At 46.9% G+C, this 14,533-nt stretch overlaps 1 protein-coding gene across 4 annotated transcripts in view; it reads left to right on the top strand.

Moving 5' to 3' along the window:
* CEMIP (cell migration inducing hyaluronidase 1) overlaps positions 1-14,533 on the top strand; it is a 172,330-nt gene that overhangs the window by 87,424 nt on the left and 70,373 nt on the right. For 3 of the 4 annotated variants that reach the window (XM_050798563.1, XM_050798564.1, XM_050798562.1), the window contains 4 exons: positions 2,843-6,246; positions 10,908-11,054; positions 11,908-12,046; positions 13,096-13,332. In XM_050798563.1, the coding sequence (XP_050654520.1) occupies positions 6,108-6,246; positions 10,908-11,054; positions 11,908-12,046; positions 13,096-13,332 (662 nt within the window). In that variant the 5' untranslated portion in view covers positions 2,843-6,107. The remainder of the gene's footprint in view (positions 1-2,842; positions 6,247-10,907; positions 11,055-11,907; positions 12,047-13,095; positions 13,333-14,533) is intronic. The other variant, XM_050798565.1, reaches the window with a different exon arrangement.

Below are 14,533 nucleotides of genomic sequence, written 5' to 3' on the forward strand. Positions count from 1 at the left end.
TTGTTCTGTCTCCCACCTCTTTCTTCTCTCTAGGGATACTGTGTCAGGACCAGGTGACCAGAGAGATGCATTTCTCTGTCAGGAGAGAGCTGGGCCTGGGGAGGAACAAGTGGCAGAAGGAGACAGTGGGGCGGGAGGCGGTGTTTGGTTGCCCCTTACCTGACCCAGGAGAGGAAGACAGGGCTCTTACCGGGCAATGTCAGAGAAGGGTTTCTGCATCACAATTTGTCAGGGAAGATTTCTGTCCTGTGGGAACAAGATCTCTGAGCTCTGCTTTCCTGTTTCCATGATTTCTGGTGTCCACAAAGATAGACTTTTGTGTCCTTAGCCAGAAAAGAATCTTAGTGGACCCTGTGCAGGTGATCCAGTCCTCCAGGAGTCATGGCATGGATTTAAGAATCTATGAACATGTGACTAGGTCACAAAGGAAGGGGGAAACGTAAAAGCTTCCCTGACCACAAGAGAGCTGGAGGGAGATTCTTGCCCATCTTCCCCCAAGCTCACCCAGGCTTGGTTTCAAGATCATTATGTTGTCTACCAGGGCAGAGAAATGGCTCAAATCAAGCATTTACTCTTCCCAGTAAACCTGGGTGAGAGATAAGCAGGGAGTGGTGTTATTATTCCCATTTTATAGAATGTGGGTTCTGGAGCCAGACCACCTGGGTTCAAATCCTGACTAAGCCACCTACTAGTTCTGTGACCCTCGGCAGAACCTCAGCCCCCACTCCAGGCCTACAGAATCAGAATCTGCATTTCTCAGCAAGACTTACAGAATCAGAATCTGCATTTCTTCGAAAGACCTACAGAATCAGAATCTGCATTTCTTAGCAAGTTTCCTGGGGAAACATAGGTGCACACTGAAGTTTGAAAAGTGCTGGCTGTATAATCTCTCATATTCCTACCAGCGCCTATATTCTGAGATCCTGAGATTATGCTGCAAATGATTGAATCCTTAGAAGCACAACTTCTGGAGAAGAAAGGCAGGCTTTGAAATTTGTCATCTACTTCCTGTGTGACCTTGGGCAAGTTATATACTTTGTGCCTCAGTTTCCCCATCCATAAACTAGAGATAATAATGACACCCAGCTCAGAGTGTTGCTTTGAGGTAGTAAATTAGTCAATATGTGAAAAGTGCATAAAGCAGTGCCTTGCACCTAACAGGGCCCTGGTAGTGTTTGCTTCAATTATTACTGTTATTATGACAGATGAGAAACCTGTGAGCTTCAGAAAAACTAGGTAATTTACTCAAGGATGCCGCATTAGTTTGCTAGGGCTGCCATAACAAAGTAGCATGGACTGGGTGAATTCAGCAGCAGAAATGTATTTGCTCACAGTTCTGGAGGCTAGAAGTCTGAGATTGAGGTGTCAGGAGGGTTGGTTTCTTCTGAAACCACCTCTCTCCTTGGCACGTAGGTGGCTGTCTTCTCCCTGTCTCTTTACATGGTCTCTCCTCTATGTCTGCGTCCTAGTCTCCTCTTCCTATGAGGACACCGGTCATATTAGATTAGGGACCCACCCATATGACCTCATTTTACCTTAGTTACGTCTTTAAAGGTCCTGTCTCCAAATACAGTCACATTCTGAGGTATTGGGGGTTAACATTTCCACATATGGATTTGTGGAGTGCACAGTTCAGCCTGTAACAGATATATAACCATTAAGTGACATATAAGCATACACGAAACTGTGCCCAAGAGAATTCACAAGGGTGTGGTTGGTTCCAAAGCCTGCCACCTCTCAACAGGAGAAAAAGTGACCTATATTCTCATATGTCATTTTAAGGGAAGTGTTCAGAGTCATTAGGCTCAAGTAAAATATTTCCCTTGAACTTTGCTAAGTGAAGCAAAGAGTGACTGTCTAGATTGTGCTATCCTGTCAATGGTACCATCTCTTTATCTTCCTTTGCCTAAGAAGATAGCAGCTTGCCATTTGGGAGTGTAGTTCCTTGTGTACTTGCCTCTCTCTCCTCTTGCCAGTAAGATACTCGAGAGGCAGGATTCACATCCGATTCCTCTCTGTACCTCTCAAAACTCCTACTCCCAAGACCAGTGATATATATGAGCTGACATTTTTCAAGTTAGCAAATCTCAGTTGACCCTCACAACAATAACTCCTGGTTATCAGTAATGTTATTCCCATGTTCACAATGATAAGGCACAGAGAGATTGAATGGGCTGCCGGAGGTCACACAGCTGATGAGAGCCAGGGTTGGAATTCAAACCCAGATTTTCAGGTCCCATCTCCCATCTCTTCTCTCATGCCACAGACTGTCCTTGATGCCAAGAGCCCTCATGGCTTGAGCACTGACCACGGGGCACAGTGCCTCTTTTGATTCTCACGTTGACCCTGGAATTTACAGTGCATCATCTCAGCGTTACAGACTTTTAAATGGGGTACAAGTGGCCAGATGGCACCCTCCATGTGAGCTGCATGGCTGGGATTGAAGACTCTGGAGCCCCTGCTCCTGGCTACCCCACTGTCCTGCTAGTCACTGAGCTGAACCTTGCCTAGGTTGGCTTAAAGTAAGAATCACCTCATGCAGTGTGGGTAGGGATGGGGATGGCTGTCCCTCTGCTATCTTATCTCAGGAACTTCCAGGTCACCCTGCAGGTCTCATCTCGCCTCCTGCCTCAGAGCTTAAACTGGCCCTTCCTCTTACCTCCTGCTCCCTCTTCTTCCAATAATCCCTAGAAAAGATCCTAGCTTCCATAGCCTCTCTGGACAGCAGGAATCCTCGTCCCCATAAGGTTGAGGATGCCATGGGAGTGCCATTGCTCTGCAGCCTCTCTGGAGGCTCCTGTAACACTTGGTTTCTCTTCCCCTGTCTCCCCTTGCTCTGCAGGCGACAAGCCCTGGACTCCGGTGCAGCTGGGGCTAGGGCTACCTGAAGGGAGAGCAGAGACTCAGGTGCCCGGTGAGCAATGGCAGTGAGGAGCAGAGAGCGACGCCAGCAAGCAACGCCTCCTGGCCCTGTTTTTGCTCTTGTATCTCTTGACCCAGTGAGGCCCAGCAACCACGGGGACTGAGTAGCAGTTGGATCCGGGGGCAGCCGAACTTCTGGAAAATTTTAGCTTGTTATTGTGAAGACTTGTGGAGTATCCCAAAGTGCTGGCTTTCGGAAACGGGTGCCTGCATTTTCTTCTGCACAGGCTCTGCTGAAGGAGTTTGCTGCACCCTTGAAGGGACAGGCAAGCTCAGGTCCTCATGGCTCGATCTCTGAGCAGCCCTCTAACCCAGTGAGGACAGGGGTCAACCAGTCTCCAGCTAACAGCTTCCTGCAGAGACTTCCAGCATTGTTAGCTAACGTGCGCTCTTCTGAGGCCTTCAACAGCTGGGAACTGTTTCAAGACTATCTTGCCAGCTAAGAAGCGGAATCCCAGTTCTTGTTGCCAGAAAGCTTTTAATGGCCAATGGAGAATGCTGTCCTCCCTTGGTGAAAGAATTCCCAAGAGAAATTTGGGCATCTTTTAGGATCCACTTCAACAGAATGTTTCTCTGGACATGTGTCTCCAGGCACTGGAAGCTACTCAGGGGCAAGAAAGCACGGATGACCCCTTGCTCAGCAATGTGGGATTAGCCTCTTTGGGCAGGGCCATCTCTCTGCCCCCAGTGGCTTAGACAGCTGGCTCTGAGACATAGCAGAAGGTCTCACAAATGTTAGGAAAAGGAGGTTGAGCATTATTCCTCCATGTGGAATTATTTTTGCATTTATCCAGAAAGTGACTATTTTTTGGTCTTTGAAATCACCTGTAATATAATTAGAAGACATCAGAGATTCAATGTCCATGTCACCAACCTCCCTACTTGGTACCTGGGAAGTCTGAGGTCCACAGAAAGAAATGTCTTAATGAGGGTCACCCAACAAGTTAGGGCAGGAGGGATACCCCCACCCAACCTACCTCCCATACCCTGCCGCCTCCAACCTTGCTGTCTGTCATCTTCCTTTACCAAGGAAGGGCTCTTCTGAAACCATGATGATTTGGGGCCCTTTGGCAGCAGACAGCAAACTACTAATACCTTTGGTTTTTCTAAACTGGTGGAGATCTGAAACCAGGGTTCTGGCTTTTCTCTGGGGACCATAAAATGCTCCTATTCCTGGGGTCCCCTTCTTTCTATTGCAAGGAGCATAAAATGGAGCACTCCTCTTCTGGGGGCCATGGGAAAGGAGCCATTCCCAGATGCTGTGATGCGTGACTTCAGCTATCTGGCTGAAGCGACTAGAATGGGCCCTGTTGTTCTCCACAAAGCAGGCTTGGGTCAGGCAGGGTGGCTGTTAAGAGGACACGGCCAGCATTGATTCTGGGAGTATCGTTTCCTCCCTCCCCCGGCCTCCCAAGCACACCTGTGTGGGAGGTACCAGGCAGAAGGCCCAGTGTTCTCCTTTCAGACCCCTTGGCTGTCCCAACTCACTGAACTCGCACAAAGAGCTTCACTTTGAACCGAAAGGTCAGGAGTGATCAGATTTTTCACTGAGCTTGTTCAAAGGGAGGAGCCTGGGCTGGGTGAGATAGATTTGGACCCTTTTCTCAGTGTGGGAGAGTATCTGTTTGTTCCTGGGCACAACTAGAGTCATATTCATAGGAGGAATTGGGGAGATGGCATAGAAGCTGCAGCTGGCCACCCCCAAAGCTCATCTAAGTTCTCTGTGTGTGCTACAGAGGACTTGAACAAAGACATCTCTCCGAGTGATATTACAGCCTGAAAAGGAAATCTCACATCTTTTCCTTTATTAAGTTCCTGTCTTGAGGTTTACTTAGACAGATTCCCATAGTAAACTTCTATATGAGTAAAAGGGAAAAAAATAACAGTGGCTTAAATAAAATCGAAGTTTAATAAACTAGAAGTTTAATTCAGGCCAGAGATGGTGGCTTACACCTGTAATCCCAACACTTTTGGATCACTTGAGGTCAGGAGTTTGAGACCAACCTGGCCAACATGGTGAAACGCTGTCTCTACTAAAAATACAGAAATGAGCCAGGTGTGGTGGTACATGCCTGCAATCCCGACTACTGGCGAGGCTGAGGCAAGAGAATTGCTTGAATCCAGGAGGTGGGGGTTGCAGTGAGCCGAGATCCTGCCACTACACTCTAGCCTGGGTGACAGAGCAAAACTCTGTCTTAATAAAACAAAATAAAATAAAATAAAATAATTTAATTCTCTCTCAATAAAATGAGTCCATCATCTAGGGCTGTTTTCATTCTACACAGGGTCGGGACCTAAGTTTTCTCTCTGCTTGCATTGGCATCCTCAGTGCATGCATGGCTGCTACTATATGGCCCAAGATAGCTGCTGAAAACCCAGCCATCACATCTTCCTTCCAGCTAGCCGGAAGGAGCAGGGAGAGACGAAAGTCTTTCTGTCCTTCCTTCAAGGGAGTTTCCTGGAATTCAGACACTATACTTCTGCTATATTGGCCAGAGCTGAATTCCAAGGCCACAACTAATGCAAGGGAGACTAAGGAATGTAATCTTTATTCTAGGTAGCCATGTGCTCAGATAAAAACCAGGGATTCTGCTACTGAGGAAGGAGAAGAAAATGAATATTGGGGACAATTAGCTATCTTTGCCACATCTTCCTCCTAGATAGATAAGAAGAGGGTTTATAACATGCAGGCATCTATATTTATGTTTTCAATATTAATATCCAAGGCTGGATTAGAAGCATAGACTGATAATGTAAAGGTTAGAAATCATCCAGTCCACACCCTCATTTTAAAGGTTAGAAAACTGAGATCCAGAGAGATTAAACAGATCATCTGAGATCACACAGCAAGTTGGTGGAATCTAATACCCAGCTCATGTTTCGTGGGAATATTTTTGTTCTGCTCTGTTTCTTAGCTTAAGAAAAAAGCTTCATTCTGGAGGGGAGGGAGTTTTGAGTGCCAAGGATGAAATTCCATCTATCATTCAGTCTCTGAGCTGCAGGTACACAGGCAGGACAACGGTAGGGTTTTCATGCCCCAGTCTGCCCAGCCTTGAGCTGTGGCAGCTGGGGAAGCCACTGGTGAGGACGCTGCACTGGAGTGTGGGCTGGCTGGAGTGTGCACATTCTGGCACTGCCTGTCTCCGTGTCAGCCCTGTGTACTGATTCCAGCCTGCCAAGGCTGCATGTCTGACTCTGTGTGCTTCTCTTTCAGGGAGCACGCTGCCAGGATGGGAGCTGCTGGGAGGCAGGACTTCTCCTTCAAGGCTATGCTGACAATCAGCTGGCTTACACTGACCTGCTTCCCTGGGGCCACATCCACAGGTGAGCACTGCAAACAGATGGACCTCTGTATCTCAGCATGGAAGGCACGGCCCCTCACTGGAGCAAGGCTGCTGTTGGGGGAGCCAGGAGAAGGAGCCATAGGAGTGGGTCAGGGTGCCTGGGCCTTGGCCCCACCTTACTAAACTCCTTGGTCCCCAGCACGTTTCATCCTGGGCTTCAGTTTCATCATCCACAAAATGAAGGGATTGGACTAGAATCAGGGGTTGCAAACTCAGTGCCTACAGGAGCCAGGTACCTGATACAAATGAGTGAAGCTGACCAGGCAGGGAAACACTTTTCTCAGTTCTAGCCAATTACTACTGTGGGAAGGTGGATCCCCTTTTGCAGGATCTGAATTTTTCAGAGAAACCAGAAATCTAGAGCTTTATGGAAAATCTCCCTAGTTTTTAAATGTTACCAATGAATTCAAAATGTAAAAACCACTCTAAGAGGCTGAAAAAAAAATAAAACCCCACATATCTGAGAGATATCTTTCCAACTCTGTCTGGACCACCTGGTCTCAATGCTCCCTTCCTGCTTTGGTATCTTAGGATCTGGGTACATTAAAGTACTTTTCAGCTGTGATGCTCTAAGCCAGGTTTAGATCTATTTTTCTATCTCAACATTGTCAACTTTTTCTTCAAGTGATTTTCAGTTAACATCTAGAAGTGTAAGGTAAGTTTTCCTGGGCTACAGGAAACACTGATCAGATCATCCAAACTTGGGACAGAAGACAGTGAGAGACAGGGACAATTTTTAAATTTCAGATGGGGGTTTAGTGCTACAATATTATAATCACCTTTGATTACTCTTTTATTAATGCTATTTTTATGTCCATTGAGTTGGATGCTTTTCTATAAGAATAAAGGACCTTACATCAAATTTATATTTTGTTTTTCTCTACCCATTGATAGAAGAAAATAATTGATAACTAGTGAAATTCCTTCACTGTGATTTCTTGAAGAATATTTCTGATCCTTAGGGGACACAGCAAGTAGCTTTTTTTTTTTTTTTTTTTTTCCTTGAGACAGGGTCTCACTCTGTTGCCTAAGCTGGAATGCAGTGATATGATCATGGTTCACTGCAACCTCTACCTCCTGGGCTCAAAAGATTCTCTCATCTCAGCCTCCCTAGTAGCTGGGACCACAGATGCACACCACTATGCCTGGCTGTTTTTAGAAGTTTTTAGTAGAGACAGTGTCCCACTATGTTGTCCAGGCTAGTCTCGAACTCCCAGGCTCAAGGGATCCTCCAGCCTTGGTTTCCCAATGTGCTGGGATTACAGGTGTGAGCCACCATGCCTAGCCAGTAGTCCATATTTTAACTTTCCAGGCAATAACTGGCTATATTACCTGAATTCATTCATTTATCCTTCTTTCATTTATTGAATTAACAAACACAGAGTGAGCATTGACTCTGTGCCAGGAACTGGGTTTGGGTTCATCTTTTAGGGTGACTTACCCTAAAGGTGATCCACCTTGGAGAGGAGCCCTCAGGTACTTCCCTTGATTATTTCTTCCCGCATCCTGGCACCTCTCTTGCTGTTTGCATATCAGCCATGTGGAAAGGGGCTGAGCTTCTGGTTCCCTCTGGCCTGTGCTTTTCTCTGATGTCAGAGGGATGTAGAAGCCAACCCTTGCTATTCATGCTCCAAGTAGGTCGGGCTTGCATTCCCTCTCAATCCCGCTTCTAGTGGCCTCTCCTGGGAAAGTGAGGGTGGTTGCCATGGTGATAGTTCAGCAAAAGCCCTGACCCTCTTTAGACACTTTCTGATTCATACAAATGAAAAGCCATGACACTGGCCTTCACTGAGAGGAAAATGTCCAGCTCCAAAAGAGGAGTGTCCATTCAAGGCCAATGTTGCACCTGCTGTGCTTTAGCGGTGGTGTCAGAGCTTCTGGAGAGCTGGGATGTGTGGTCACACAGGTCAGACTGACCAATTTCAAATCCGGATGCAAGGTCTATGCAAACTCCTGCACTTGGAGAGTGAAAAGGACAGTCAGGATTGTCCTGGCAGATGTGGACTACAAGGCTGCAAGGCTTTGTCCAATGGAGTTGCAATGGCTCCTTCCAGCATACTCATGGCTCCTTGCCTGGACCACTGGGATCCTCAGCTGGCCACATATGTTCACCACATGGCTGGGAATTCACCACCTTGGAGCCTGACACTCTTGTCCAGGACTTGATGGAAGGCAGCCCGGGGCCTCTGACTGGCCTCTACTGGAAGCCAGCCAAGCACCTGACCCTGTCTGGAGATAAAACCAGCAGTGGCTTTCGCAGCCCAGCCCTCAAGACCATCCTTGGCTGCTCAGTATCACTGCAGAGAGCCCACCCCACCGCTGGCAACTCTGCTCTTACATTAAAATGGAAAGTCCACTGATGAGCAAACCCACGTCTTCCCAAATTTTTTCCTTTTGTTGCCACTGCTTGAGCCCCTTGATATTTACAATAGCTGGAAGAGCTACTTTGGTGAAACTCTAAAAAATATGAAATTCTTTTCTTAATGAAAGAGATCCAAAGCCTGTGCTAGGGCTGACAGCAAGGCAGAGGGAGCCTAGAGGAGGGTTGTTATGGGGCTGGAAGTGGGGATGAGGATGAGATCCAGCCAGCGGACACTGAGTGCCTACACTCCGCTTTGCAGAGAATAGAAGGGCCAGTAGCTGCCTTTGGATGGGCAAAAAGGACAATTCAGTGTGGGTGTGGGGTCTGTATCTGGTGCTTTTGAGTGCAGATGAAGGGGGAACTTTCTTCGAGTTTTCCTTGACATATATAAATATGGGACAGACACTCTTACTCTGGAGATAGCTGAATGAAAATCAAGGAGCATTTAGAACTGACATGCCAGTAATTGCATTGTATTACTCTGTTTTCATGCTACTGATAAAGACATACCCGAGGCTGGGTAATTTATAAAGAGAAAGAGGTTTAATGGACTCACAGTTCCACATGAGTGGGGAGGCCTCACAATCATGGTAGAAGGCGAAAGGTACATCTTACATGGCAGCAGACAAGAGGAAATGAGAATGAAGTAAAAGGTGATTCCCCTGATAAAACCATCAGATTTCCTGAGATGTATTCACTACCATGAGAACAGTATGGAGAAAACCGCCCCCATGATTCAATTATATCCCACTGGGTCCCTCTCAAAACACATGAGAATTGTGAGAGCTCCAATTCAGGTTGAGATTTGGGTGGGGACACAGCCACCATATCATGCGCTGAAGCCAGAGTTCCTCCCAGGGTTCGTGGCACCCTCTTTGCTTGAGAGACACAGCCTTTCCTAGACTCCCTTCTTCAGGGCCTGACCTGTGAGCTTGCTTCCATTCCTTCCAGTACCTGCCCCAGAGTTTCTCATCTGAAACCTTGCCCTGCCATGAGCTTACCTGCACGTCAGCTTCCCGCCTCCTCACCACCACCCTAGGTTATTTTGAAAGCTACTGTTTCATACTTCACAACCTTCTGGTCACAGAAAAAAGAAGGGCACCGGGGCTTGTTCTCAGAGCCAGTTTATTCTCATCTTGTTTTGTCCATTGTCTCTTCCCACCTGTTTGCCTCTGAATTTTCCATGCTATTGATGGAGATTGTTCCAGTCCCTGTGACAGCACCAGTCCTCTTCACTCAAGCCTTGTTAGCCATGTGAACATGGAGACTTCTTCCTGTGCTTCTACAGAGGTCAGGGAGAAGTGCCTCTGCAATACCCACCCCACCCAGGTCTTTTTAGACTCAACTAAACATATCAGACTCATTAGGTGACCACATGTCACACTGGTCATCAGGCTCCTTTGGAAAATATAGAATGGGAAACACAGATGCCATCAGAGCAGCAACAGGCTCCTCTCTTCCATGGGAGTGGTCCTGGCAGCCTTCCAGACAGCCATCCAGAAGCTGTTGTCTTTGGTTCTCCAGGTGACAGCTCAGGGGAAAGGAAATAAGACTAACTGGACAAGTGTGGAGACCACTGTGTCTTAGAAGCCTCATGCCCCACTGGAGCTAGTAGCAACTCCATAGATGTAACTTTCAGGGTTCTTGCAAAATGTCCCATTATAAGAGTCACCGCACTCAGGGAAGCCTACAGTGTGACATCTCCACCACATATAAATATAAACTATAGTTCCTCCCAGTTTAGATGACATTCACCAATCAGGGGTCACTTTGTTATAAACAATGTTGCTAGGTAGCAATTTATATAATACTGTCTTTCTCAGGTTTCCAGGGGAACAGAGCTAGAAAATTAACCAAAGGTCTAATTCTTATGCAGAAAGGGAAAGAGCTTTATTAGCTATTCAAATGTTGCTTTCCAGAAGACAGAATATCTTGGAATCTGAGTAGTCTAGGTAAATCATCGCGTAACTTCAGAGTTTGGAATGTCCTGAGAAGCCATCTATCTACCCTTTATTTTGCAAATGGGAAAACTGAACCCAGAAAAGGGAAGTGACTTATTCACAGATATGTGATGAATTCATGCAAAATATATGACTGGTCCCCAAGGTTCCAGCCTCCTATGTCAGGAGGTTTCTCAGCTCTCTAAGGTCTTTCTTTTAGCTCTAACAGAGAAGAGGCAGGGGCCTTAAAGATGCATGGGAGTCCCCCTTTTGGCCTGTAGCATTCTTGCTTGGTGAGGCTGGTAGATGGGAACAGTGACATCTCTCTGTCCTTGGCAGTGGCTGCTGGGTGCCCTGACCAGAGCCCTGAGTTGCAACCCTGGAACCCTGGCCATGACCAAGACTACCATGTGCATATCAGCCAGGGCAAGACACTGCTGCTCACCTCTTCTGCCACAGTCTATTCCATCCACATCTCAGAGGGAGGTAAGCCAATCTCTCTCTGCTGCTCCCTCTTCCCTCCACTGCCCCACAACTTAGCAGATAGGATGCAGGTTGCCATGAGCTCAGATGGACAGAATAAACATCACATGATTTGGGTTCATGTTGGCATTTGGTTGTTTGAGATAACCGTCAGTTCTGAGCTGTTAGGAATGGCTTGTCGGAGGTCCAATCTTAGTGAAAGGAGCATTTATAGAGGAAACTCCTTATTGGTGTTTTGAGTAATTCTGCTTATCTTACCTTTAGAGGCCTGGTCATTGAATGCAGTATATGCAGTGATGGCATTTGAGCAGACAGACATTATTTACACATTGTAAAGCAGACAGCATAGAAAAGGAATTACAGCCGGCCCTCTGTATCTGTGGGTTCTGCTCATGAATTCAATGAATCCCAGATTGAAAATATTCCAGAAAATTTGCACCTGTACCGAACATGTACAGACTTTTTTTCTTGTCATTATTTCCTAAAAATACAGTTTAACAACGATTTATACAGTATTTACACTGAATGAGGTATTATAAGCAATCTAGAGATGATTTCATGTATATGGGAGGATATACATAGGTTAGATGCAAATATGCAAATACTATGCCATTTGAACTAGAAACTGGAGCATTCATGGAGTTTGGTATCTGTGGGAGGTGCTGGAACCAATTCCCTTCAGATACTGAGGGATGACTGTACTTGTAAGTACACCAAGCATAGAAATGTTTGGAAGATGTGCCTTTTTGCCTGTCCCGGTGAGATGGGGGTTGCTTAGGGAGTCTGCCCTTGGCTCTGATATAACCTTACCCTTAACACTGTGTTATTAAACCTCCCCCCAATGCTACCTCTTCAGGCAAGCTAGTCATTAAAGACCACAATGAGCCAATTGTTTTGCGAACCCGGCACATCCTGATTGACAACGGAGGAGAGCTGCATGCTGGGAGTGCCCTCTGCCCTTTCCAGGGCAATTTCACCATCATTTTGTATGGAAGGTGCGTAGACCACTCCTACAGATCAAATGCCACCCGTGGATCTGACAAGAGGGAGGCTTTCCAAGACAGAGAGAGAGGCAAGAGGGCAAGACTTGCCTGTAAGATAGGAATCATTCTGTCCTGCCAGATGGGGATCATGAACAAGACAGACATGGTGATTTGGGAGAGCTGAAGTCCATGAGGCATGTTATTTATAGTAGCCTGGATGCTATACTTGTTTTAGAGATGGGTCTGCCAGCCTTTCAGCTATCTTCCAATCATATCATGTTCAGGGAGGCTCTGCAAGTGTTTATATAATAGGCTACGATGGACAAGATACAGGAAAATTCCAAGTGGTACTTGCCCCCTGGCTGTGTTCCCTCTTTAAACAATTGAGAGTGCTAAGAAGTGAGAGCCAGGAATGCACAAGGGTATGCAGTTCATGTCCAGGTGATTCTGCATCTGATATGGACCAAAATACAAAACACTTAGAACAGAATGGAAGATGTGCCAACCTGTGAACTAATAATTGGCACTTCTGCTTGGCCCTGAGGGCCTTATTTTGGTCTGGCTTAGGAAGATTGGGTTTCTAATGTTTTTGTTGTTATTGTTGTTGTTGCTTTGAGATGGAGTCTTGCTCTGTGGCCCAGGCTGGAGGGCAGTGGCATGATCTCAACTTACCACAACCTCTGCTTCCTGGTTCAAGCAATTCTGGTGCCTCAACCTCCCAAATACCTGGAACTACAGGTGTGTTCCACCACACCTGGCTGATTCTTATATTTTTAGAAGAGATGGAGTTTCACCATGTTGGCCAGGCTGGTCTTGAACTCCTGACCTCAAGTGATCTGCCCGCCTCGGCCTCTCAACATGCTGGGATTACAGGCATGACCCACCATGCCCTGCTGCTAGTGTTATTTTTACTGACCTTAGGTGATAAAAGTGTAATTGGCTCTATGGTGGCTATGGTGGGGAGTCAGGGAGCTGAGCTGTGACTCCTAGGTTCCCTCTGGGTTCAGTATCCAGTAAAAGAGATGTGTCAGCCAACTTTGGGGAGCTGTTTTCTCTTGCAGGGCTGATGAAGGTATTCAGCCAGATCCTTACTATGGTCTGAAGTACATTGGGGTCGGTAGAGGAGGCACTCTTGAGTTGCATGGACAGAAAAAGCTCTCCTGGACATTTCTGAACAAGACCCTCCACCCAGGTGGCATGGCAGAAGGAGGCTATTTTTTTGAAAGGAGCTGGGGCCACCGTGGAGTTATTGTTCACGTCATCAACCCCAAATCAGGCACAGTCATCCATTCTGACCGGTAAGGTTTGCCTTCACTTAAATGTATACTCATTCATTCAAAGTACGCTGATTGAGTGTGCTTCCTGGCCAGGTGCTGCTCTAGGTGCTGGGAGAACAGCATGAATGAAACAGACGGAAATCCCTGCCTTCAAAGAGTTCTGTCCTTCCCCAGGCATTGGCCCAGTGATGCTGAACTGAAGAGGAGCAAGCATACACACATATGTACACATAACGTAGTTTCAGATTGTGATAATTGGTAGTAAGTGGGAAAAATGACAGAGTGAGATGCTAGAGTGTAACTAGGGAAGACCACTTTGGATAGGGTGGTCAGGGAAAGGCAGTGTAAGGACGCAACATGTGAGCTGAGAAATGAAGGGTGAGGCTATGTCAGGGAAAGAGTGTTCAAGAGAGAGAACAAGTGCAGAAGGCCAGAGGTATGAAAGGGCATGACATTCTCAAATGAAGGAAAGGCCATTAGAGTGGTGGGAGCACTGCGAGTGGCGCAAGAGCAGCATGCAGTCACTTGGAAGTTACAAATGGGGATGGGACAGGACCTCGGAGGCCATGATAAGGAGGTGGGTTTTCTTCTAAGTGGGATGCAAAGTCACTGAAAGGCATTAAGAAGAGCGTGAGCTGATTTAAAAGAACTTTCTGGCTGCTATGTAGAGAATGGTTTTAATTGTGGAGGCAAAAGCAAAGACGGTGCAGGGCGTTAGGAAGCTTCTGCTGTGGTCTAGGCAAGACATGGCAGTGGTGAGACCCAAAAGGAATGACGGTTAGTGGATGTACCTGTGAGATGTTTGGAAGGCAGCATGGGCAGGTGTAAGCTGGCAGATTCTGCCAAGGCTGGACCTTCCCTGCAATCCCAGGGGCTCTCATCCTGGCCCTTCAGAGGGAAGGACAGAGGTGTGGTAGACAAGCAGAGACAGAGCAATCCTGGGGCTGCTGGGGGAGGGAGACAGGCATTCCTCAAGAACAGGGCCCAAGCTGTGGGTGTCACCATGAAGGCAGCAGGAGCCAGCTGTGGTCAGGGACAGGGTGGGCAGGAGCTGAAGTGCCTGCTGGTGCTCACAGACACCCAACATTGCTGGTAAACATTAGTACCTTTAATAGTCACTGGACTTTCTGCCCGCAAAACACTGTTCATCACTTTACCTGTCAAATATATTCAATCTTCATCAAAATTCTGTGAGGCAGGTTCTGTTATTATCCACCTTATA

This window comes from Macaca thibetana, chromosome 7 (genome assembly GCF_024542745.1).
Source record: "Macaca thibetana thibetana isolate TM-01 chromosome 7, ASM2454274v1, whole genome shotgun sequence".
Lineage (NCBI taxonomy): Eukaryota > Metazoa > Chordata > Mammalia > Primates > Cercopithecidae > Macaca > Macaca thibetana.